Source organism: Artemia franciscana, chromosome 17 (genome assembly GCF_032884065.1).
Source record: "Artemia franciscana chromosome 17, ASM3288406v1, whole genome shotgun sequence".
Taxonomy (NCBI): Eukaryota; Metazoa; Arthropoda; class Branchiopoda; order Anostraca; family Artemiidae; genus Artemia; species Artemia franciscana.
In genome coordinates this window covers 16,642,529-16,670,228 of record NC_088879.1, presented here as the reverse complement: position 1 = coordinate 16,670,228, position 27,700 = coordinate 16,642,529, and the positions used below count along the sequence as shown (strand labels likewise).

General features: G+C 35.5%; 1 protein-coding gene and 1 long non-coding RNA gene across 3 annotated transcripts in view; both read right to left on the bottom strand.

Moving 5' to 3' along the window:
* LOC136037609 (uncharacterized) overlaps positions 1–27,700 on the bottom strand; it is a 99,423-nt gene that overhangs the window by 52,221 nt on the left and 19,502 nt on the right. The gene's annotated exons all lie outside the window — the stretch shown is intronic.
* The window catches only part of LOC136037924 (ribonuclease 3-like), a 59,983-nt gene that overhangs the window by 20,433 nt on the left and 11,850 nt on the right, over positions 1–27,700 (bottom strand). For both annotated transcript variants that reach the window (XM_065720783.1, XM_065720784.1), the window contains exons 3-8: positions 25,654–25,960; positions 19,140–19,379; positions 17,190–17,452; positions 7,041–7,287; positions 3,721–3,898; positions 527–701 (exon numbers count right to left, since the gene is read on the bottom strand). In XM_065720783.1, the coding sequence (XP_065576855.1) occupies positions 527–701; positions 3,721–3,898; positions 7,041–7,287; positions 17,190–17,452; positions 19,140–19,379; positions 25,654–25,960 (1,410 nt within the window). The remainder of the gene's footprint in view (positions 1–526; positions 702–3,720; positions 3,899–7,040; positions 7,288–17,189; positions 17,453–19,139; positions 19,380–25,653; positions 25,961–27,700) is intronic.

Sequence of the window (27,700 nt, the reverse complement as noted above, 5' to 3'; positions counted from 1 at the left end):
AAAAAAAACTTTTGCATGTGCAAATTGTACCAATAGTACTAGAACAATTTTTGCCAAATTGTGCCGGATTTATACGGATTATTGCGCAAATTCGCGACGGACTTCTCAAACTGTGGATTTTCTGTTTTGGCGAAATAAGTGTTTTAAAAATCTATTTTGGATTCTGTGGTTTCAAGAAGGTGTTCAATTAATTTTTTTCAGGATTTCGACAGTTAATTATACATGGATGGACGTATAAATACTGCATTTTTTAGTCATAATTTTCCTCTAAATTTACATATTGAGAAAAATACAATGAACCTTGCGGGCTGCAAAAATGTTCAAGAGGGGCTATATATAACTCGTGGCTTACCCAACTCTGATCTAGACACTATGATGTTTAGGTTTCCGTTGAGTTCCTAATTTGAGTTTTAGAAAAAAAAACTTTCCTGCAAAAAAATAAGCAAAATGTCTCTTGTAAATTATAAAATATGAGATACGCCTTTTTGTTTTGGCTACGATACAAAATAGACGAAAGATAACAAACCTCCCAGCCACCGTCTAGAAAAAGAGCACCCATAAGCGCTTCAAAACAATTTGCCATTGCATGCCGAAGTTCCAAATCATGGCACAAATCTGAACCGTGAGCATAGAGCATAAAATGATCTAGTGCCATTTTCCTGGCCAACACTGCCAAATGCTGATTTTGAACTATTGCTGCTCTGCAAATAAAAGATAGCATCAGCAATTATTTGAACCAGGGGTCCCTCGGGGAGGATAGAAAAACCCTCTGGAGTACGAAAACCATTTCTTTTTCTGTTTAAAATTACAAATAAATCAAACTAGGAGTTTTTCAAATTGTACTGTTCTTTAAAACTGTAAAAAGCACTATCACGAATGCAAAGCACCATTATACTTGCATTACAAACGTAAAGCCAGCATAAACGTTTTCAAAATGCAGTATATACAGATTATTCTTTTGTTTGCACGTTTTCGTTATTTCCAAGAATACATTCATTCCCATAACCAAAGAAAATGGAGAAAATGAACAGAAATACACCTTTACGCTTTAACGATAATTTAAATTAAAACTACTGGACCCACAGGAATGTCAACCGAATGAAAAAAAAGTCTAATTACAAAAGCTTGGAAAGCAACAGTGTATTACTGGTTGTACAGAGTAAATACTAACAAGAGCTAAGAGCTCATATGGCACTTGTCACGAGATCAGAAGAGCCAAGAGCTCATATGGCGTGAGTTCTAGCAAAACTCTCAGAATCAATAGATTGGTCCAAAAGGAAAATCAGAGGCTTAATGCGGTCGGGATTTAAAATAAAAGCTGTGAGACACAAGGTATTTCTAAATATTAAAATTCCTTAAGATCCGATCACCCCCTCGTAAGTTAAAAATCCTTCATTTTTTCTAATTTTTCCTCTCCCTTCAACCCCCCAAATGGTTGAATCGGGAAAAACGACTTTATCAAGTACAGTTTGTGCAGGTTCCTGACACACATACCAATATCCATCGTCCTAGCACCTACAGAAGCACTAAACTGGCCAAAACACTGGACCCCCCTAACTCCCCCAAAGAGAGGGGATCCAGTTTAGTTACGTCAATCACGTATGTGCTACATTCGCTTATTCTACCCACTAAGTTTCATCCCGATGTCTCCACTCTAAGCGTTTTCCAAGATTTCTGTTCCCCCCTTCCAACCCCCAATGTCCCCGGATCCAATTCGAATTGAAAATGGAGCATCTGAGACATAGGATCTTTATATAGGATCTATATGTCAAGTTTCATTAAAATCCAATCACCCATTCGTAAAATAAAGATACCTCAGTTTCACGTTTTCCTAGATTTCCGGATTCCCCTTTCAACTTCCCCCAATGTCACCGAATCTGGTCGGGATTTCAAATAAGAGCTCACCCGTTCGTAAGTTGAAAATACCTCATTTTTTTAATTTTTCCGAATTACTCCCCCCCCCCCCACTTCCAAATTTCCCAAAGAGAGCCAATCTGGTCTGATTATGTCAATCTTGTACTTAGGACTTGTTCTTATTCTTCCCGCCAAATATCATCACAATATCTCCGCTCTAAGCGTTTTCCGGTTTCCTCATCCAACTCCAACCAATTTCACTGGAACCGGTCAAGATTTAAAATAAGAGCTCTAAGACACGAGGTCCTTCTAAATATCAAATTTCATTAGGATCCAATCACCCGTTTGTAAGTTAAAAAATACCTCATTTTTTCTAATATTACCCAATTAGCCCCCCCCCCCCAAATCTCTCAAAAAGAGCAGATCCGGTACGGTTATGTCAATCACGTATCTAGGACTTGTTCTTATTCTTCCCACCAAGTTTCATCCCGGTCTCTCCACTCTAAGTGTTTTCCACGATTTCTGGTTCCCCTAACCCCCCCCCAAATAACACTGGATCCAGTCGGGATTTAAAATAAGAGATCTGAGTTATGAGATCCTTCTAAATATCGAATTTCATTAAGATCCGATCTTTCCTTCATAAGTTAAAAATACCGAATTTTTTCTAATTTTTAAGACTTAACCCCCCCCCCCCCCCCCAACCCCAACTCGATCAGTTCTGGTTATGTCAATCACGTATCTAAGACTTGTGCTTATTTTTCACACCAAGTTTCATTCCGATCCCGCCACTCTAAGCGTTTTCCAAGATTTCAGGTTTCCCCCTCCAAATCCCCTCAATGTCACCGGATCAAGTCGGGATTTAAAATAAGAGCACTGAGACACGATATCCTTCTAAATATAAAATTTCGTTAAGATCTGACCACCCGTTCGTAAGTTAAAAATACCTAATTTTTACTAATTTTTGCGAATTAACCGTCCCCCCACACCATCCCAGATGGTCGAATCAGGAAAACAACTATTTATAATTTAATCTGGTCTGGTCCCTGATACGCCTGCCAAATTTCATCGTCCTAGCTTAACTGGAAGTGCCTAAACTAGCAAAACCGGGACATACAGACCGACAGACAGAGCGACAGAATTTGCGATCGCTATATGTCACTTGGTAAATACCAAGTTCCATAAAAACGGATAGACAACTTGGCAATTTGACTAGGTAACATTAGATGGCGTTTTTCCTTCTTTACTTTTCATAGAACAGATCAAACTCTTATTAATTTCTCACATTCTTTGAACCTAACCTTAAACATTGCCCATTAGCTCACTTTCTAAGAGATATAGGAAATGAATACAACCGTTTATCTCTGTGCAAAGAAATTCAATCATTTTTCAGTATATATTTTTGGAAGCAGTCTTTCAAATTGACCAAAATTGATATTTTAAAGTCAAAATTATTGAAATGAAATATTAAGAGATTATCAATTTATGGAAAATTTTTATTTCTTGCCAAAACTATAGGTTGGCACTGCCAACTAAATATTGAACTAAAAGTCAAATATCTGGCAGCTATAGTGACGGCAAGTTTTCCAATACAAAGGAGAGCCAAACCAAACAGAGAATTTTATTCGTCTGTCTGATCAAGGTGGAATGGAATAGTGGCACCGCCAGCTTTTTATCCAACTTAACCAAGTACTGTTTTTCTTCAAATTTTACTTTATTCTAGAATTTAGGGTGAATTCATCTTCAGAATAATTAAAGCACTGTGAATACCTTGTTACCCCTCCGGTTTTTTATTTATTATGAATTAGACTACTTCAGGCATGTCTAACCTTGCGGCAGTTCTTACTTTTTTCTTTACATCTGGCCTACCTGTACGTAGCTAGTCCTCCTTCTTCGACGTCAGGAAACATAAAAAAAAGATGAATAGAAGAGACGAATTCAACAACTGCATCACCCAAAAATTCCAGCCTTTCGTTATGAGTCACTCGTGATTCAGTCGCTTCATGCTTTCCGAAGCGAGCCATTATGTGGATGAGTGTGTTTATACCTAAAAGAAAAATGAATTAAGGAAACCGAAGCATTATTTTACACAGTATGTAAAATAAATATATACATACTTTGCGCAGAACAAATTTGAGCTTTATTGAAAAAAAAAAAACAATAACCAAAAAATCGACCATGGATTGTCAGTTTAATAGACATATACTGATATTTGTTCCTTAAGGTTTTGACAAATTATTATTTATGAAAGGTGTTCTAATCAAATGAGCTCTTCTCGAAATTATTAAGACAACAAATGGCCATCTCAAAATTTCTATCAGATGTATTGCGAGAAAATATGAGGTGTGGGTGGAGAGGTATCCACCCTCCGATCCCTCTGAATCTTAAAAAGGGCACTAGGACTTCTGATTACCAATCCAATAAACCCCTCCAAAGTTTATACGATCATCCTTTCTATAAATACCGTATATGCCCTCAGGGCATAACTTACAACCCTTGCCCTAAGGGCTTTGGGGGGGAAGGGTTATCATCCTCAAATACATAATTTCCAGACCTGTTATTTCCAGAAATACCTAGATAGTTAGACCTGTTATAATTTCCAGAAATGGTCATCTCAAAATTTTGATTGGATGCGTTTGGGGAAGTGATGGGCGTGGGAGAGGGTTAGTTACCCTCCGATCACTTGCGACTACTAAAAATGGCACTCGCCCTTTGAATTTCCAATCGAATGAGCCATTTTCGAAGTTTCTACGACAACTCCTTCGATACAAAGTGCCCTGGTCTAAAAAAAAAAATCAACACATTGTGCCCACATTGTTCTTTACTTGGGCAGCGCTATTGCGCTGACTGTGATATACTACTCAAGTAGTGAGGTATTAGCCTGTATGAAAAACCTAATTCTTGAAAATAATTCTGAATCAAACGAAAAGTTGCCATTGGTGTTGCTGAGTAAAATAGCCAAGCCAATACATAGTCAGACCTGTAAATGAAAGACAAAACTTTTGAATGATGCGTGTTTTTTATTGATTTTAACGCCAAGCTTGAATCATAGAAGTGGGAAAATTGAAATGACAAGAGTTTGGTATGAAAAGGCTTGTATCAATACTCATTTCTTCCCAACTGCTGCCAATACTATGTCTTTCTATCTTTTGCCAGAATCATCTGACAGATAGGAATACTATTGTTCTTGGCGTCCATCTTTCCTAATTTTGAAAATTATGTTTAAACCTTTACTAGGATTGGTCAAATAATAAATCCCAACTGCTGCCAATACTATGTCTTTCCATCTTTTGCCAGACTCATCTTATAGATAAAAAAAACTATTGTTCTAGGCGTCCATCTTTCCTAATTTCAAAAATTATGTTTAAACCTTTACTAGGATTGGTCAAATCATAAATATTATGCTTGATAATTGAATAATATTCAACTCAGAAAATTACAAACAGGATATATTATTGGCGCTGTAGTCATGCGTATTTTTGATTTATCTACTAATGTGACTATACTATGACCAAGTCATAGTACTTTTTATCAGATATCCTTTCAAATGTTGTTCATTTTTATCACTTAGACTAAAAATGTTGTTCATTTTGTATCATTTTATGACTAAAAAGGGAAGATAAGGATATACCAAGTTACAAGTTTACGACTTCAAAATGGTATCAAGTCGAGGGAAAACACGGTAAATTTATAAATGTTTACATAATTTAGCTATGAAGAAAGTGAATATTACCTGATACCTTTATTATGCTGTTTCCAAATTCAATAATTGCTCCTGGGGCAAATACCATTTGGAGCCCTTAATGGAGCTAAAAACAGTTTATAGTAACCAAAAGTTTAAAAATGTATTTCTAATCAAAACTGTGAGGTGAGAAAAAACACCATTTATAGCTAATTCAGGAATGGTAATTATTATTCCCATTAGTATTAACAGTAAACTGTTATTTCGTAAGCACAATTTCCAGGAATTTTTTAAAAGAGCCTGAAACCCCTCAAAAAGGCTTTACAGAAAATCAGCAGGCACAAATTTGGAATCAATATTGTTGAAAACCCTAAACAGGAAACTTACAGCCCTCATCTTCACCCTAATTAAACTCTGGGCTAATTTAAACCCTAATTTTACATCATAGTCTAAAAACTAGAGACAAGGTAATACGTTACCTTTCGAGGACCCATTAAGGGTTCCAAATGGGATTTTTTGCAAAAGCAATTATTTAATTTGGAAAGAGTATAAGAAGGCAACAAGTGATGCATTCACTTTCTTCCTAGCTAAATTCTATGAATATAAATAAATTTACTGAAAATACAACAGAAGACTTAAGAGATGATGCAAATACTCTGATTCAGTCAAGAGAACAGAGTATACATTCCTAATGGTCCAAATGGGCCATTTAGATCTCATTGATGGTAATTACTACTTTTATTCTGTTTTTTCACTTTCTGTTCTATTTTGTCGATAAAAACAGAAAACAGTCTACGATTTTAGCTCCTATTCTATCATTTTAACCTATATTTTATTCACTTCTCTATTTATCTTTACAGAAAGTTCCATTTCGTTTACAAATGATATTTTGGCGGAGAAGGCAGCGTGATCTTCGAAAATACCCATAACCTTAAAGCATTTTTGTTATGTCAATCCTGATTTCTAAATTTTTAGTCAATTCTACTTTTTCTAGTATATTCTAGAAAATTTTCTAGTTCTAGAATATTCTAGTTTTCTAGAATTGTTTCTAGTTTTTCTCGTGGACGTTACGCTAAAATATTTTTAAAAGTGCAACTATTTATTGACTTTACTTGTCCCTTCTATTTAACTGTTTATTGCAGGTACCCTCGTAATTTATCAGATTCTTTCCCTTTGCTCCATATATGCGTCACTCCCATCATGTATTTCCATCTCTCTGTCCTCATAACGTAGCATCAATTATGTGAATGATAGGCTTCTATTTGGTACATGCAGTCTAATATAAGGAAGATAACGACTGGTTAAAAGGAACATAAGGGCTAATATAAGGAACATACTTCAAATGCAAACTTACTTGCATATATTTTCATGTTCAACAACAGCTAAATATGGATATCAGAAAATTATCTCTGATACCGTCATAAGAAAATCAAGCTCGTTTTTCGCACCCATTCTCTATATTCCAATAAAAAATCTGGAAAATAAGTGCGCAGCATTGCCGACTTACCTCTTTTCCTCATGTTCTGGTAATGAATTTTTCTATCTCCATACTGTGGTTGTCTTATACCACAGTTGGTAAGTGAATTCCTAGCGTGATCTGGATTAGTTCCATAGTTTTCTCTGTATGATGGATGCGTCAAGGCCAATTGTAGCAAAGCCCTAGTTTTGAATTTATAGCCGATAGAATCTTCTAAATACCCCAAAGATCGATGAATTCTAAAGTGTCCGATCAGTACTGGTAATAATAAAGCATGCTAGAAAGAAAAATGATATAAGATGGGTCTTTAATCCATGATGTTTTCTATCCCTAATAAATATTTTTGTTTTTTATAGAGCTGTACCAGAGAAGCCGTATCTGACACATTTTTCGAAAAAAGACGTACCGGGCTCCTTTGGAAACAGTAAGAGAGATTGACAGTTATTGTGACCAGAATCGTTTCAGCACCTTACGCTTTTTTCTCTGCTATTTACGAGATCGAAGCCGCATCAGTACTAATTACTCAAAGATTACAGAGAAATTCCTGTAGATTCTTTTGCATTCAAATCCTCAAAGCTAGTTTTTCTGCATAACTAACAAAAAATATTTTGACTTGGCTGTAAATATTAAAATTTATTGGCCCTCAGATTTAGAAACGACATAATAATCTGTTTTGGATTCAGAAAAAGTTTGCAAAGCAATCAAAACCTCTCAAATGCTATATAAGGATGTTTCAGAGGGATAGAAATAAAACTTTCTTTAAACATATTCAAAAAAGAGCTTCCGTTTATTCTTTAATAGAGAAGGAAAGTTTACAAGAAATCTAGAACCTTGATAGGCAGAGACAAAAGTCAAAGCAAAAAAAAATCATTTACGAAAATTTTTATAAATATGTAAATCCTGAAAGGGTTAACCCTTTCTAGAGTTATTTAGGATCTCATATTGTACATGAGCAACTAGAAAGCTCTGCTAAATTTATAAGTTTCAAACAAACTATTTACTCTCTGCATAACTTAATTTAAATAAGCATTCCACACAACAAGTTTTTTAAAGACAAGTTAAGAGATACATTAAACTAAAGATGAGCAGAACTAAAATGAAATAATTTTTCAAACGTAAAACTACCATAAATTACTATCATTTGATATATTAATACTCAGAACGAACAAAAATAACAATAAATACACAAATCAAACTCGAAACGAGTAGAAACTACCACAAAGAGAAGCAGGGCTAACTACCTTTTTGCCTTTTAAAGACCAGAAAATAACTTGCACATTACTGAAAACAAAATGCATTTTAAACGTTTTCTATTTTATAACTTTATCGAATCGAAAATTATTAAGACTTTCATGAATGAATATCAGCATGTACATTAAAGTGTCAGTCTATTTTAATTTTTTTTTTCGTGATCTTTGTTACCAAGGGCGCCTGCCGAAAATTTTTTCAGGTACCGAGAGACCAGAATGGCAGGAGTAAGTGGAGAGCACGGGAATATATTTCAGGATCCATTTTCTTGGGAATAATTGATTTTTAGATAGATAAGGAAAAATTAGAAATAAAAAGAGTAACTAACTTTGCATAAACAAAACTCAGCAAATGTTAAACGGGTAAGGTTCTTGGCGAAGGGATTAATCTATTTAGCCTATAATATATCTAATTATTATGCATTTAGTCTTAATTCATTTCGTTCAAAGCACAGAGTAAAACAAAATCACTCTCAAACCGAGATTACGGAGAGATTTATTGTTTCCCAAGATTGTAACAGGTGTAGACTTGTCTTTATGCAATTTTCCAAACCCTAGAATATGGCTACAGAAGGAGTAGAGAAAGTATCCTAAAAATACCTTCTAAGGGAATATCTTACGCTCTGATTTCATTCCTGGAAGCTTCAGTTATCTGCCCTAGATCAAAAGATTTCTAAGATCTAAAAAAACCTACAGTAGGGTTTTGCCAAGATCTTCACATTTGTAAAGGCCCATACTCAAAACTCCACCTGCCTGAATATAAACCAGGTTTTGATTGTATAATGGCCATATAAATATACTTTTTCCATAATTGGACAATACTCCCCATTGATCTGGAATCCCTTACATCTATCATAACTAAAAACGAAATTTTAATGACATTTAACACATTAATGTGTCGTATTAATATGACACATTAACAGAATTGGCTTTTTATTTTGATTCTAAATATATGAAATTCATTTCAGTTTATTGTAGCCCACCAAAAGCTAGAAATCAGAGAAAATTTCCCTGATTTTCCAAAAAAGGGGAAACACTTCGGAAAAGCACGTGGTTATAGTGAAAATCACTTTTTTAGATCCATCATATCAGAGAACCTTACCGCAGAGGTTTCGAGCTCCACTTTATAATTTTTTTTTTGCAGAAGAAAGATGGTTGATGCATGTTTATTTGTTTTTTCCCGGGGATGATCGTAAAAGGAAGCAATTTTAACGAAAATCACTTTATTGAACTCATCATGTCAGAAAACCCAACCGTAGGGGTTTTAATCTCTAATCTATAAAATATGGAAAACCTACAGGCAGGCAGTCCATGGGCCATCACAGATTTTCCCATCATTCTCCTCCTCTGCTCTCTTTTGGTTTCTTCATAATTATTACATAGTCCCCGATTTTCAAGGGGGGAGGGACAGCCCCCCTGCTGGTACCCGTGTTGGTTACACCAACACGGTAATGAAGTAATGAGAGTAAAAACACATAGCTCAAAATAAAGATTGTTTTCTTTGTTAACGATTGTTTTCGATGTTAAAAAACTAATTTTTAAATTTATAATAAGATTAATTATATATAAGATTATATTAATAACTAGCTGTTGGGGTGGCGCTTCGCGCCACCCCAACACCTAGTTGGTGGGGGCGCTTCGCGCCCCCCCAAGCCCCCCCGCGCGCGTAAGTCGTTACGCGCCATAATAGTTACGCGCCATTGTAGTTGTGTCCCTATGTCCCACCTGTGAATATAGATATATATATATATATATATATATATATATATATATATATATATATATATATATATATATATACATATATATATATATATATATATATATGGTTTTAACTACGTAAAACTTGCGAATATACAACATTCTTTGCTGTCCCATTGTCTTTGCATATAAATAGATTGTCAGGTTTACCAACTCTTGAACATGCAACATATAATGGTCCATGGGAAAACAATCTGTATTCAGATCTATACCTCATGATTCTAATGATTGCCCTTGAGCTTTGTTGATGGTGATTGCTAATCGACCATTCCCTGTCCTGGTGTCCCGGTCGTCATTTACATCCCCCTGTTTCCCCCGGTGTCCCCGTTGTAGTTGTGTCCCTGTGTCCCGGTCGTCATTTATATTCCCTGTTTCCCGGTCGTCATTTGTATCCCGGTCTGTATATACATTCGTTTTTTAGTTTTGTTTTTCTCCTTTATTTTTTTCCTTTTTTTTTCTTTTTTAGCTTATTTAGATTTATAGATTTTTTAGTTTTTTTATTAGTTTTTAGTTTTTTTTTCTTTTTAGTTTTTTTGTCCCGGTCGTCATTTATATCCCCCTGTTTCCCCCGGTGTCCCCGTTGTAGTTGTGTCCCTGTGTCCCGGTCGTCATTTATATTCCCTGTGTCCCGGTCGTCATTTGTATCCCGGTGTACCGGTCTGTATATACATTCGTTTTTTAGTTTTGTTTTTCTCCTTTATTTTTTTCCTTTTTTTTCTTTTTTAGTTTATTTAGATTTTTAGATTTTTTAGTTTTTTTTATTAGTTTTTAGTTTTTTTTTCTTTTTAGTTTTTTTGTAGTTTTTACCTTCTTTTTAGTTTTGTTAATTTTTTTTTTACTTATGTCCTGGTCGTCATTTATACTCCCTGTGTCCTGGTGCTTTGTTGATTGCTAATCGAACATTCCTTTTGTCCTGGTCGCTTTCTCTTTGAGTGTCGTCATTTATTTTTTTCTTTTTTAGTTCTTTTAGTTTTTACCTTTTTTAGTTTTTTTTAGTTTTTTAGATGAAAATTTTTTTTAGTTTTTTCCTTTTTTTCTTTTTAGTTTTTTATTGGTTTTTACCTTTATGTTAGCTTATTTTTCAGTTTTTTCCTTTTTTTTTTAGTTTTTTTTTATTTTTTATTTTTTTTAGTTTTTTACCTTTTTTTAGTTTTTTTAGTTTTTTAGCTTTTTTACTTTTTTTATTAGTTTTTAGTTTTTTTGTAGTTTTTGCCTTTTTTTAGTTTTTTTCAGTTTTTTTTTTAGTTTTTTATTGGTTTTTACCTTTATTTTAGCTTATTTTTCAGTTTTTTCCTTTTTGTAGTTTTTTTTAGTTTTTTACCTTTTTTTAGTTTTTTTAGTTTTTTAGCTTTTTTATTTTTTTTATTAGTTTTTAGTTTTTTTCAGTTTTTTCCTTTTTTTTAGTTTTTTTTTATTTTTTATTTTTTTTTAGTTTTTTACCTTTTTTTAGTTTTTTTAGTTTTTTTAGTTTTTTAGCTTTTTTACTTTTTTTATTAGTTTTTAGTTTTTTTTGTAGGTTTTGCCTTTTTTTAGTTTTTTCAGTTTTTTTTTTAATTTTTTATTGGTTTTTACCTTTATTTTAGCTTATTTTTCAGTTTTTTCCTTTTTTTTTAGTTTTTTTTAGTTTTTTTAGTTTTTTACCTTTTTTTAGTTTTTTTAGTTTTTTAGCTTTTTTATTTTTTTTATTAGTTTTTAGTTTTTTTTGTAGTTTTTGCCTTTTTTTAGTTTTTTTAGTTTTTTAGCTTTTTTATTAGTTTTTAGTTTTTTTTGTAGTTTTTGCCTTTTTTTAGTTTTTTTAGTTTTTTAGCTTTTTTATTTTTTTTATTAGTTTTTAGTTTTTTTTGTAGTTTTTGCCTTTTTTTAGTTTTTTCAGTTTTGACGTCACCTGATCCAGTTTTTTCAGGTGACGTCACCTGATCCACACATCCACAGACAGACAGACAACTTATTTTTATATATATAGAAGATTATATATATATATTATATACTAGCTGTTGGTGGGGCGCTTCGCGCCCCCCCTAGCCCCCCCCGCGCGCGTAAGTCGTTACGCGCCATATTAGTTACGCGCCATTGTAGTTGTGTCCCTGTGTCCCACCTGTGAATATAGATAGATTTATATATGTGTTTCAAACTACGTAAAAATTGCGAATATACAACATTTTTGGCTTTCGCACTACTGGGAGCTTTCCGTTTCCAATTGCCAGCAATTGATCTGAAAATGTTTGACCAGAGTCATCGTTTTGCAATCGGACACGCATATTTGTAGTTAATTTTAATATTTTTACGTGTGCCCATAAATTAGAATTTTTCAGGCAAGCATTCATTTCGTCTGCAGGAGTTAAACTACGTAAAAATTGCGAATATACAACATTCTTGGCTTTCCCATTGTCTGTGCATATACAAAGCCGTATGCACTAATAATGACGTCATATGCAAACGCTCTTTTTACAAACAAACAAACATGCATACACACAAATCGTTTTTATATAGATAGATAGATAGGCAGATACAATACAAATTAACTGCGTAAAACTTGCGAATATACAACATTTTTCGCTGTCCAATTGTCGCTGCATATAAATAGATTGTCAGGTTTACCGACCCTCGAACATGCAACGCACAATTGTCCATGGGGAAAACAATCAGTATTAAGATCTATACCATATTTTTCTAATGATTGACCTTGAGCTTTGTTAATGGTGATTGCAAATGCTAATCGAATTGGGAATTGCAATCTTTTAAATTGAAAAGGCAGATCCGTTGGAATCATGGGAATGCGAGGAATAAGAACAGCCTCACCCTCAAAAGGCCGTGTCAAGATTGTGGCCTCTACTAGGTTTTCCATTGTTTTTTTTTACGGCAAGTCGCGTGCCATTGCAAAGCTTAGGTGGGTTGATTTCTTAAAAGTATTATTGGTACGCCTATTTTTAGTTGTAGCACGTGTGGTGGAAACCCTGAAAGATCTATGGAATTTAAAAATTCAGATGGATAATTAACCGCTTCATTTGGTTCCAAAACTGTGTCGACTGACTTGTAAAGGACTGCCTGGTCTCGAATCTTGGTCAAAACAATATTGTTGATTTCGTGGACGTCTATATTTTTGGGTGCGAGAATCGCTCTTTCACTTAGCCATTTATTATTTTTATAATTTTTTAGAATATTCGGAAATACTTTTTCAATCAATTAATTTTTGGACGTCACTAAATTACAGAAATCAGCAGGTAGTTGTATACGTCCTGAAATTGAGTCTATCGTATCATAAATGTCTTTTTGTTCCGACGTTAACTTGGAAATGTTATTTTGTACCTACGACAATAGATCATTCGTACTGTAACTTTTTTCACGATCCAATTCTACACATGTCGAAACAGCAGCGATACGGTTAGGTGAAGGCATTCCCAAATCCTGAAGAGGTTTGTTTGCCATACGTACGCACAAATCTTCTATAATAACTAAAGTGTAGTTATAAATTTCTGATGTAAAATCAAAAGTCATATCTGACGTTTTCTCTAACTGTTTTCGATGGAGTATATCTTCGGACATTTTTGACTTATATTTTTCCCATAACTCTGTAGGAGCTGATGGAGAGCAAGTTGTTAAAATGATGCCAAACAATGCACGAATTTGACTTGGGGTTGACGTTTCGCACTAATGGGGAATATGGAACAACCCACTGGTTATCTACTTCGATGGTGGTACTGTTGCCATTGTAGGTTCTTCAGTCATTTTACAATTAGAAATTTCTCTTTCAACGGTCTTCTTACAATTAAAAATTTGTCTTTGAACGATATTCTTAAATACCTGTGTCCTGTTCGTCATTTATATTCCCTGTGTCCCGGCCGTCATTTGTGTCCCGGCCGTCATTTGTGTCCCGGTATCCCAGTCTGTAATTTCTCTTTGAGTGTCCCGGTCGTTATTTATATTCCCTCTGTTCCGGTCGTCATTTGTGTCCCGGTCTGTAATTTCTCTTTGAGCGTTTTTTCTTTTTAGTATTTTTTAGTTTTTTACATTTTTTCTTTTTTCAGTTTTCTTTTTCTTCTTTATTTTTCAGCTTCACTATGAAATACATATCGCCGAACCTTTGTTTTTTTAATTAGAATCTGGTAGGCATTGATGACCTTATCCGAGTCAAAATCCCAAACCCAATCATCATCGCTATCATTTTCAGCTTTGATATGTTTTGACTCTCGCTGTCCAGGTGGATCTTCACCTAACTGCGCGGTTTTGCGTTCTTTAGCCTCAAGCCTGTTTCCTTGCTGTTCTTTTGATTCCTCGGCACGCTTTCTTTTCTGACTTTCTCTATCAGCAGCAAGTTTTTTGGCATAGACTCTTTGAGCATCTTCATCGGCTTTTGCCATTGTAAGTTCATCAGTCATTTTAAACTTAAACATTAATAGATTTCTACGTGAACATATATGTCTTAAATATCTTTAATGACGTCACCGTCATAGCAAAAATGACGACAACTAACTTCATGACGTCAGCTGACACAGAAACATGACGTCACCTGATCCATAGACAGACAACTTATTTTTATATATATAGATAAGATTAATTATATAGTAATTAAGAATAATTACATATTAATTATATATAAGATTATATTAATAATTATATATAAGATTATATATAAATAAATTATAATAAGATTAAATGGCTGAAGTTTTTTAATACAAAAGCTTCTGGTTCTAATGAAACGGCCTTTGTGTTATGGGAGCCGTTCTTTAAGAATTGGAGCAAAAGATCGAACTTTAGCTTAAAGAGGGGGATATTGAACAAATTTTAGCGTAAAGAGGGGGAAGGGGTATCGCCCTCTTATACGGAATGATTTCTGTTCACTTTAACAGTTGAGCATCACCGCTTTTTTATTTAACTTCTGATCGTTTTTCAAACAATACTGGGAAATCCACATCCCCCTCCTTGGAAAATCATCCCCCCGCGAAAAAAATCCTCCATGGGAATCCCTCCCCATAGGGAAATTACCCCGGATATTTCCACCCTCAATGCAAATTACCCCAAAGAACTGTTTGCGGACGATTCCACCTTGAAAATTCTCCTTAGCGTACTTTCATTTCAAAAGAAAGGACTAGATTTTATTTAGTTTCTGATCCTTTTTCAGGACATGGCGGAAAACCTCCCTTTGTGGAAAAATTTCCCCGTAAATCCTTCCCCCAATGGTAAGTTTCTTCCGCGAAGAATTTCTCTACGAAGAATTTTTTCCGGTAATAACTCCCCTATGGATAATCTCTCCCATGAAAAAACCCATCAGAAAATTCCAACTCCACCGAAAATTTCCCTGAACAGTTCCCCCAGAACATCTCTTCGTGTAAAATGGAGTCTCTAAAGAAAAAGCCAGACAAATAAAGCTAGTCACCTATATGATTTCTGCCAAATTCCCCCCCCCCTTCGTATAAAATTTACCCTGGAGAGTAAAGTTCACCCCCCGAAACTTCCCTCCCAGCAAAAATCTCTCAATAGAAAATTCTACCCCCCCCCTAGAAAAATATCTTTATACTTTCCAGTAATAATAACTATACGTAAACAGTGGACAACTTGATCACCTTCCCTGGGGACTGTGAGATCATGTCATCCTCAAAAGGTTAGCTACTGGATCTTTCAACTATGCTGACCAAAATGACTCGACCGAGCGACTTTGGGGAAAAAGATGTAAGAGGGAGGCTAATTAATGTATACATTTACAGTTGCTGGATAATGTATTCAAGGTCTGAGGATAAATCGGAAACTTAGTTTTTAATAAAAAAAAAGACCTCCATTTGCAGTTATACACTTTTATGGTAGTAACGGGTACCAAATTTAAAAAAAGTGGGTAAAAAATCATTAAAAATCCAAGTTAAAAACAAGAAGCACCAACGAGCTATAGAAAACGCAGGAGTTGTCATCAAAAGATTGGTAATGTTTGAATTTTTACGGAAGAAAAACATAATCAGATCTAACTAACCATCTTATTTACTTTCGCTGCTCGACATAGCAAAACTCACAAAGTATGAAACTACCCGAAAAACTTCATAATTTTGAAACAACCAAAGCAAATATTTTATAAAATTGCGGTTTTAAATTATGAATAGACCTAAAAATGGCCATATCCAGTATTTTTGTTCGAGAGGAGAAGGGGAATAAGGAGAAGAGGGATACTAGATATTTCCATCGTATATACAGCGATCGTCATCAGTAGAAATACTAAAGTATTAAAATTAAAACTAACATATTAATGTAAAACAAAATAATTAACTTCAAGGTCATTCACTGGATTTATTTCGGAGAGAGTTCAATAACAAGGTCCATTCCAAGTCTTGAGTCAAACGAAATGTTGAAACATTTCGTTTGCAGTTAGAAGACTATAAATTTATTTTACATTTAGACAAGATTAAAGAAGAAAATTTACATCTCAAGACTTTGAATGAACTTTGTTATTGAACTCTCTCCAAAAAAAACCTAGTGAGAGGTTTTTCTATATAAGGTTATTCTATATATAAATACAATTATTTATATATTATTATATTATATATATATTATATATATATTATTATATTATATATATATATATATATTATATAATATATATTATATTATTTCTATATAAGGTTATTCTATATTCAATAAAGCTTGCAGCAATTTTGCTTATTCTAATTTAAGCTCTATATCCTCGTGTGATGGTTAGTTTGAAATTCACAGATTTATTTTTGTGTTGAGTTTGCGTTCGACAAAAAATCCTTTTTCTATTGCTCATCACCCTAAGGCCAGACCGGAGAAATTCTAAAAAGCAAAATTTGACCTCCCGAATAAAGGCAAAGTGTGCCAAAAATGTACTAGAAATATTTTGAATATAAATGTCCAAATATACCACATTGTACCAGTATTACTGAATTGTGCCAAAAACCGCACAATTGTGCCTAGTTGGCATTAAAATTGTATTTGCATTTGTTGTGTTGTATAACTTTGATTGTTATTGTTTGTTTTGTTTTCGCTTTGGACTCAGCTTACATACTGTTATGTGGGTAAAAAAAAAATCATCAATAATCCAATACAAAAACAAAATTTTTATCGTTCGCTGGAATCAACGGATTAACACGGGATAAATTAAAGTGTAGGTATTTTAAAATCAAGTAAAAAAATTATTATATTCACAATAGACTAGTCTACTATGACATACCTGTACCATATCGGTCATAATCCCTGTCGTATAAAATCCTTCAGCAGAAACGGCAATAGTAACATCTCTTTTCATTGAGCTAGCTGACCTTAATGCTACTAATTTCTTCTCAATATCATTCAGTTTCTCCTTGTCTTTTTGAAGTGGTTTTGGCATGTTTGCTAGAAGGTGGCGGTATTTGACATACTCCCTCCATGTTTTTTGATACTCCGGATTTCCGGCATAACTTAATTGAGGTGGACGGAGGCCAAAATGCACAATGGCTAGAAATATGGGACACAAATTAAACAATATCACCAAATTTGTTTTGCATTGTGTGCACCAACATCTCCCTGTGGTTAAAATCATAACTCAAACTGAGGTTAGCCGGTATATTCCTCTACGTGAGAGGTTAAAACAAAAATAAAAAGATTTCAATGGGTTTAAAAACAATTCTGAAAGCATAAAACAGGAAATAAATGGGTTTTTTTAAAGTAAAAGTTTGTTAATTGTTTATTTATGGGGATAAAACATAAGCGGTGTTCCGGAATAATATTTCCTCTGTTACCCAAGGGTTTCTCGTCAAAGCAACGTTAAAGGGCCGGGCACACGTAACTTTTCTTGGCACCAATTTCAGTAGCTAATTGGGTACACGATAGCGGCACAAAAACAGCACCCTTTGCGCGAGATTTTCAAAACTAAACATCATGGACACGAAAAGTGGACAGCAGTTTATCAATAGTTAAATCATAAATCTCAACTTAGTTCTTTTGATTTTTCTTTCTGAAGGGAAGGAAACGACTGAGGATTGAACCACCTCAGGAAGATAATTTTTTGAACATTATTTTTTTTCTTCATGATTATGATGAAATTCGGTGCTGTTTTATTATATTGACACCGAAAACTCGAAAATTTTTCAAGCTCAAATTGTTGTCGTTTTCTTTGCAATTCGGTGCCAAGAGAAGCTACGTCAGTAAGAATTCTGATGAAAATAAAAGTTGAAAGCAACCCGAACTTTCAGATACATGCGTGCTGAAACTTTTCGATGCCTCAGTGGCTTCATAACTACATACAGGAGAAAAATAAAATTCTTTTCTTCAGGGATTTGTCTGAAGACTCAATTTATTCATCAAAAAGAATGCGAGTTGAATAGTTTTACAAGCCCTGAAAAAATCTTCTAAACTCTTCATAAAATGTAGGCTATATTAAGAACAAACAGTAACATTTTCTAATTCATAGCATATTTCTAAACCAGCTCTGCTAGGCGGGAAGTTGGCACTGTTTAAAAAAAGAGGGGAATATCTTTTGGAGAATACGTTGTTAAGATAACACAGAAAAATAGGGTTTAATATTTCCGTAAATGGAAGGTGAAAACCTTCTAGTACGGCAGGTGGCAATGTCGAATTGGGATATGAAAAGTGGCAACTAGAATATCAAAAGTCGTAATCTTAATTTGCAGTCACTAGTTCAAATCACTCTGATGCCGCATTTGCACTAAAGTGCATTTTAAGCCCAAATATGCTTATTTTTAAAGGGAGGAAGTGCAAAAATTCGGTACGGATTGAAGATCACTAATTTTTGCTACTTCGCGGGAAGGAGTCCTTAGAGACTAATTCCATTGGCTTTTTACTTTTCTGGAATTTCAATTTAACAAGTCGTGTCACTCGTTAATATTTTAAATTATTGAAAAAACTACAGGTGTGAAAAGAAAATTCCATTACAAAAAGAAACAATAACCAAGGCAAAGTAGTGATTCTCTGTTTCTACATTTGCACACCAGGCTTTTGCAGCAATTTTTCCTATACACTATTCTAAACACATATACAAGAAATACCGGACGACTTCCGACCCCCCTTTAAATTAATTTTGCTTTTATTTTATGAGTCGTGTATTCTTTTTTTCGCTCTCTTTCTTTCTTTCTTTTGTTACCTAATTCTTGAAAAAGTTAAGAAGTTTAGTAGAAACACTTACCAGGAAATGTAGTTTTCCCAGGTTCTAATTGATCTCTATCTAACTGGTCAACTCTGACTGCATTGGGTCGCATTCCCGGTTTTGTGGCAATCATTTCTTTAAATTCTTCTGCATACCGTTGCCAGTTTTTTGGCGACATGGCAAGATATTCCTGTAGGTTTTCTGGCTCAACCAATAAGCTTCTCGAGCGAATGAAATAAGAGAGGACTTTGTTCATTGACAGAATTTCTTTGCCGTTATCTAAAAAAAAAACTTTATTTATTGGCTTGCTCACCAATGGTCTGCATAGCACAGGTACCAACCTCTGATTATCTGCCTTCGGCCGGGAGTGCAATACGTGGTTGGGGGCAAATTATTCAAAACTTACCCTGTTTCTCCTCCAGATTTCTTCCAGTACCCATTTACAGCTGGTTTGACTCTGGCTGAACTTACAGTCACTTTATTGACCACCACTCCAAACCCCATAACCACCGACACCAGGACTCGAACCCTGTCCTCAGAATTTCAAGTCTAGTGCGCTAACCACTTGGCTAAGGCGGCTCAAACAACAGTTATCTAAAGCCATATCAAATATAATATAGCTGAAGTAATTGTACTGAAAAGTTCATTGAAAAATTACAACCAAAAAAAGGTAACCAATCTATGCATAACATTATTTTCACAGTTTTACTTGGGTATTGGAGACAAGGCCGCAGATTTGGTACTATAAATGGGAGCAACTTTGTACTTTCCTCTGTATTCCAGTACCATTTTATAAGAATAAAAAGGAAAGTTGCGTTCCCGTTTGACGGCAAAGAAACTTTGAGGAATTGATCTGCGTCCTGAACCAGAATCCCTTTCCCTGAATCCCTTTCCCTGGACCAGCTACTAGAAAAGGGATTCCATGTTTTCATCTCTACCCCCGAAGATTTTCCACTCGCATAGTCTTTTAAAGGTGCAAGACGCAAACCTGTCACACGGCCTGGTGTCAGTGAGAATCGTTCCCTCGGCCCCGTCTTGTCAAGTAGAGCATCAATCCACTGTCTTTAATTTACTTTTTCCTTACATCGCAAAATAGTTCGAGGCGTTTTAAACTTTTGATAGTAGCATACCCTAACTACAGTCCTAAAGGTGCACCTATTTCATTTGATTGTCGGGATAACCATCATTAAAACATATGTAATCCTCATATTTCATATCAAGACACCTGGTTCAAAGTGTTAACTGTGCACTAAACTCAGGTAACGTACCTATGTCTATTTTCATTGACATTAGAAAAGCGTTTGACTCTGTTGAGTACCTAGTATTGCTTCAACGAATGAGAAGTCTTGGAATAAATGGAGTTTGTCTAAGATGGTTTGAGACCTATCTTTACGGCAGGTCCCTTAAAGTCGTGTCTCATCGTCTTTTCCTGTGAAGTGTGGTGTATCTCGAGGCTCTTTGCTGGGCCCTTTACTTTATCTAGTTTACGTGGACATGATCCACTTTTACCTACAGGATGCATGTATTACTCCTTTGGCAGATGGCACTGTGGTAACAGTATTTGTAAAATCAGTCGATGATTTAATAGTAAAAGCCAATGATGCTCTCAAAACATTAGAGGTGTTTACAAGTTTAACTTTGCTGTGCGTGAATGTAAAGAAAACATTTTTACTGACATTCTGTAGAGTGGGTGATTCTGTTTATGTAAGTAGTAAAGTCCAATTAGGTGAAAAACCTATTTTAAAAGTTAAATCACTGCGATACCTTGGCTTCCATATTGATTCTAATCTATCATGAAAGCATCATAGAGACATTATTTCCGCCAAAATTACACGTGGAGTTGGCATCCTCATAAGACTGAAGCATATTCAGCCGGAATGTACTCTTCGCACGATATATTTTGCAAAAATCTGCCCGTTTTTATAATACGGATGTTTAGTTTGGAGCAGCAATTTTTATGTTAATTACAAGCGTGTGCAAATTCTACAAAATAAAGAAACAAGAATAATTGGGAAGTACGTAAAAAATAAAAATGACTATCAAGCGGCAATGTTTGTATTTAATTATGTGCGTAATCTAGTCCCGGAAACTTTTAATGAGTTTTACCGTTTTAGAAATTCTGTTCATGAGCATGATACAAGAAGATGTGATGACTTGGTTGTGGATATTCAAAATAGTGTAAGATCTGGTTTTACTTTGAAGTATCTTGGCCCTTCTGTATGGAATTCACTTCCTGTGAGTGTTAGGGAGGCTGAGCACCATCCACAGTTTGAAAAAAGATTAAAAGAGTTTTTGTTGGGGAATTAGTTTCTTGTTTTTTTATTGGGGGAGGGGGGTAGGAGTGGGTTATAGGGCTGGAGGGAGGAGCGGGTTGAAGGGATTGGGGTGGAGGGAGATGTATTTGGATGAGGGCTGTTACCCTAGGGGCGTTTGAGAGAAGGTGATTGTCCTTTCTCTTTTTTCCTTTCATTATTATTTTATTTAGTGTAGGATGCTTCTAGAAACATTTATGTAGGTTTTTTTATTATTATTTTTAATTTAGGATATCTTTAAGAATGTTTATGTAGTTAATCGCTGCGCGTTAGCAAAATTTAAATGTTTCCTTAGCGCAGTGATTCGTATCTGTAATAGTTTATATTTTTGTTTATAATGTAAATAAAAGTCACGAACTACTTCCTCTCGAGCCTCAAAGGGGCAAAGGGGCAAATTCTTTGCTTATTTTAAACTAAACAAAATTACCAAAATTTTTAGGCATCGAATACAATGTAATTTTTGAAATAATAATATTGTATAATTAAGTAGTACAATAGTACATTAAGTAGTACATTATAATTAGTACACTATAATGAATATTGTATAATTAATCAATTAAAATCAAGTAGTTGCAGGCATCAAGCCATGACTAATTGTAGAAAAAGCCAAGAAAGATAGTCCGATTGAGCGAGGGAAATCTGGCATAAGCCCTTTTTAGGATTGTATAAAAATGACGTCATTTCATTTGTTGCTAGATAAGTCTATCTATCATTCGTCCATACGTCATCCCTAGGGCAGAACTGAGGTAGATAGTCATATAACTAAGGGATTATCCTAGATAAGGACACTTATCTAACTCCTTCACTGAGTATTTTGATTTGTAATTCACTATTTCTAACTAGGCAAATATCCTTTGCACTACAGCCATAAAAACAAAACCATAGTGTTTATTATTTTGTGAAAAACGGAAAAATATGGTGCACCTCTTCCACCAAAAGCAAATTCTTAGTCCGCTAACCCCCCTCCCCCTATAAAGTTTTTGCTGAAAGTTTGGGCTCGCTCTCCGTTCATAGGACAAAACAAGGCACACACACAACTATGCATTAAATTTGTCGCCTTTAAATAGAAGCTAACAACTACTTGCAATCTCTTTGAACTGTATGTAATAATAATAATAATAATAATAATATAATAATAATAATTTATACCAGAAAAAGACCGTGGGCCATAGGAAAATACTCACTTGGAGTCAGGCACAAACAGAAAAGAAAAATATAATCCATCTGATAACCGGAAATCAACTAGTAGTGCATTTGCACCTTGCGGATATCCCTCCGGATTTAGCAATCCCTGTAGAGATTCCGTCCGTTTTCGTGCTTGAAAAACTCTCTAGCTTTCCGCAACGATTTGGTCAAATCAGGATGACTTCTTGGAAAGATTTTTAAATGAATATAACCATGACTACGGATCATCAAAACTCATGATCTTATAACATTAAACGATTCAGGGCTGCATGTAAAATGTCTGCTACAATTTTTACGCAAATTATGATCAATTGTTCTTTTTTTTATTATTTATTTAAGAATTAACGACGCTTCTTGACTACTATGGTCCCTGTGTCGGCCCTGCAGTGCATTCCTGCAGCGTGATTCGATCTCTGGGTCCCATATTAACAAGCTAAGGTCAAATCCACTGCGCCACCACAGGACCGAATTGCTCTTTTTAACACGCTCATTCATTTATTTGAAAACTTTGCCTTAAAACGTAGCGTTTTCTGGGCCATCGTTTGTAAGTAGTAGTAGTAGTAGTAGTAGTAGTAGTAAGTAAGTAAGTAAGACGGCACTAGACCCTTAAGGTCCAAACCGGCGATGATGATCTCCGTTTCATGGCTCTTCAGCCATGAAGTGCAGTGGGGGGTTGGGGGCCAACCCTCCTGTGCTTTCATACACCCTTCCTGCTTACCTTCCCCAGATTTCTCCAGGTACCCATTTAGAGCTGGATCAACTTTGGCTGAGCTTACAGAGTCACGCCACTAACCCCCGTCCCAAACTAAATAACTGGTTACAACCGGGATTGAACCCGTGCCCCTTGGACACAGAATTCCCACGCCAGCGCGCCAACCACTCAGCCAGGACGGCACGTCGTTTGAAAAGATACGGTCGGATTTCCACATGAATTTCCACAATGTGTAAAAGAACTATGATTGATTGTAAAAGTTCTCCAGAGAGATAAGTACTTCAGGCAACAGCATTACATCATTGTTTCCAGATCAGGCATTGGTTGGCTTTATGAACATTTCCCAATTATTATAAATATTATTTATAAGAAAACCCGTCATAAAAAAAAGAAAAAGACGGAGCAATAAACAAAAAAAGATGAAATACGAGAAACACTTACAAGAAGAAGAGAAAAACTTACAAAAACACAACAGAAGAAGAGAAACACAAAAACACAACAAATACATCTCAACTACTGGGCCAGTACCGGCGACCAAGGATGGTTCAACTTCGTCAAACGGGAATTATAGGCACGAATTTGTTTTTCCACAGCTATAATGGGGTTAGCAATGCTGAATTTTCTAAATAGATAAGAGTTGCGGGTCCAAGGGGGAAACATAAAAGATATTTTGCGAACCGGAAGAAAACTGAATGAATTTTTGATTTTTCAGATTTCGTATGCATTTTCCAAAACGGCAATATGTACAGATAATGTGGTAGGGCGATAGAGTTGAAAAGTTTCTAAAGAAGACGGAGGTTGAAGCGTAACTTATTCGTTACAAAAGAGTCATACGAAAACCCAACTCTATGTTCAATGTGAGCAACTAATAATTGTCGCGTGTGCACTATTGACGACCCAATGGGAAGACCGAGGTAGGTGGTATGATCTACTGGCTTAATCCTACTATTTCCGAGAGGAATATCCCCAGGCAACGCTTGCTTCCAGTTGAACAATACAACTTCGGACTTTTCAGCATTGAACTGAAGACCTAGTTTTGCATACTCAGATTGCAGCGTTGCAAAAACTTGCTAATGCGCTGGATAGTACGGCTCAGAATGTCGTCTGCATAACATACGAGAGGTAAATCAAGACCGGCAACGATGAAAGATGTTGGAACAGCTGATTGTGCATCAGGAACTTCATTACTGAAAAGTGAAGGGGAAGAAACAGCACCTTGGCGGGTACCTCTTTCAACGTTGACAAAAATGTAAGGGATTGGTGCGTAGACTTGAAAGCCATCAGCTTTGGATAACGGGTAAAGTATTAAGCGAACTTTAAGATGAGAATAATTGTCTCGAAGGGCTCTAATATGTGAAGGGCTTACTCCACGTTTTGCTGCATGGAGTAGCGCAGCGGCGTGAATAAGAGAATCAAACGCTTTACGAACATAGTGCCCGGCTAACACGAGAGTTTCACCTGATACATTAACATCGATCAATGCGTTCGCGAGAACTGACAAAGCATGGGCGCAACCAACACGTGGCTGGAATCCAAATCTGTAAGGTGGAACATAGCATTTCGCGTTCGGGTGGTCAATGAACAGAAGCTCGAAAAGCTAGTAGCCACCGTTATAGGGCGGAAAGACGAGCCCTGGGTGGCGAGTTTACCTTTCTTTGGAATTGAAGTGAGATCTCCAATTGAGAAAGAAGAAGGTGCAACTACTTGGGTAGCAATTATCTGCATCAAAAATAGCAACAATACCATCTCTGTTGTGGATAATGTGGATCTCACTCAAGGATTTATTACGGATCTTAGGTATTCGATACAATAGAATAAAATATCCGAAATAAAAAAAAAAACGGAAAAAAAATAAAGAGAGATTTTGGGTGACAGAGGATGTTGGAATAATGGCTACGATCAAATTTGCCCTTAGCCTTTTACTACAAGTGCCTATCCTAGACAAGACACAAAAAAAAATCTTCATAAGAGAGATAGGATGAAAAATGAGACAAGATAGATATAGAAAGAAAGTGAAATGAGAAGGGAAACTAAATATCTTCCAAGCCTCGGCCGTTTAAAGTACGTATTTTTTAGTAAAGAGGGTATCGTTTTTATTCTAAACACTATTAGTATTCTGATTTATTATGGAGGGTTGCGTATTCTGTATGACAGGACGAACCCTCTGAAACGGCAAAAGAAGAAAAAAAACAGATGAAGAGGATCTTGGAAGAGGGGCTGGGATGGACTTCCTCCCCCCCCCCCTGTAAGTGCCTGCGCAACGTCGTTAGTTCAGGTATAGGACGAAAAGGCGAGGGCGGGATGGATATAGAAACAAAGCGGAATGAGAAGAGAAAGTAAATACCTTCCAAGTCTCGAACAAATCTTGGCATTATATGAAACTGTGGGCAGCCTTTATTTTCACCAGGGCCAAACAGGTCGAAATCATAAAGCTCCAAGATTTCTTTGAAAAGGAACTCAGAAACAAGGTCCAATTCTCTTATTGTGTAGTTCTCAGGAAGTTTTTCTTCTATGTAGATTATTGTGTATTCAATATTAAATCGAATTACTTTGCACGTTGGTAGTTGAGGTATTGGGAAGTGTGATAGTAGTGAAAATCCTTCAAAAATAAACTCGTGGTTGTCGTGGCTGATAATCGTTGGATACTTCACCTTAAAAGGAGATAACGTATAAACAAAAATAAAAGCGGATATAGGTCTTTCGCGATATTAAAATTCAAACTTAATTATGTGTGCGGAGGGTGAAAATTCAGGAAGGCTTAGGGTGTATAGTTTCTAATTTCCCAAGGAAGGTAATTTCGAGGATCCTGTTATTCCCCAAAAACTGATTAGGGTCATTACGAGCCCTTGGGATTCATATATATTTTGATAAAAAAGGTTTTACATTTCTAATTTAATTTTTAAACATGTTTCCAAAAACAATAGGTTATTCACTTAGTAAGTACGAAGGCACTAGACCCTCAAGGTCCAAACCGGCGGTGCTGATCTCCGTTTTGCGACCCTTGGTTTCGCACACCCTTGCGATCCGGTGGTTTCGCACATCATCCCCGCTTGCCTTCCCTAGATTTCTCCTGGTACCCATTTAGAGCTAGGTCGACTCTGGCTGAGCTTACAGAGTCACACCATTGACGCCCGTCCCAAACTAAATAACTGGTCACGTCTGGGAGGTCAAACCCGTGCCCCTCAGACAAAGGATTACCAACACAGTGCACCAACCGGCGCACTGTTCAGTGTTGACACGCTACTCAGAATATTCAGTGTTCATTATTGAACATTTGTCAATTTTTTAAGTTCATACCTATCAGAGATAGGAGGAGAGAAAGGAAGTTCCCGTTTGGACTAAGGAGTGAAAAAAGAGCCTGGGAGTCGTAGTGCCACATTCATAGAGCCAGACAGAAAAATCAATAAGAACAAGGCAACAAGAAAATTATTAGTATCAGACAGAGGTCACCAGGAAAGAGAACGTGTACAGATAACTTTCCTATTACCTGGTGGTTTTGAGCAAGGTATTTTAAAAACTTAAAACACAGACTTAACAAGAATGGTGACAATTAATGGTAATTAATTATTTGTTCCGGAGAAGCAGACCCAGATAATTGGTTTGGACTGCTTTAAACACCTTTGCAACCTATTGCTGTTGACATGGAAGAAAAATCCCAAAGAACTCGCAAAAACAGATGCTACCTGCAATTTATTATCAATCATTGTTATCAAATATTATCAATCATATTATCAAAGTGTGCACTAAGTCAAGAATTATATTAAACATTTTGATCTGCTATACAATTCTTTTCTATTCCCATCCCCAACAAATAAAATGATTTAGAAAACATATAGAATCAAAAATATACCTCAAAATGAGGAAAGGAGAGCGAGGATTTCTTAAGAACTAGCTAACCGTCACGCGTCACTACGACCTCAAAAGAAGAAAATTCAAAGAAATTTCTTTTCCCATGCTAAAAAATTGCCCCATGGACAATTCCCCTCCCCCCAAAGTTGCAGCTCTACTTAAAAATTCTCCCCCTCCTCCAATAAAAATTTTCTCTAAATATAAAATAACGGTCATATTTTTAAATTTAAAAATACCTGAAAAATTAAGTTAGTATTATTTGCTGATCTATTGGGCGTTATTGGATAATTAATGTCTAGAAGTAAATAATACGTCATTTGGACGGAAGAAAACGTCAAGTATTTGTATTCGGGTGTCTCGAATTTCAGTCAACACGAGAAGTATTTATACCTAAAACCATCATAACAGTGTACTTAACAACTTCATCAAGTTTCCTGGCGATCTGATGAACAGTGTAGTTATGCATAAAGGACAGTCATACATTCGACTGTATATAAATAGATGAAAGAACCTCCAGTTTGTGCAAGTAATGCAAGAAAGCA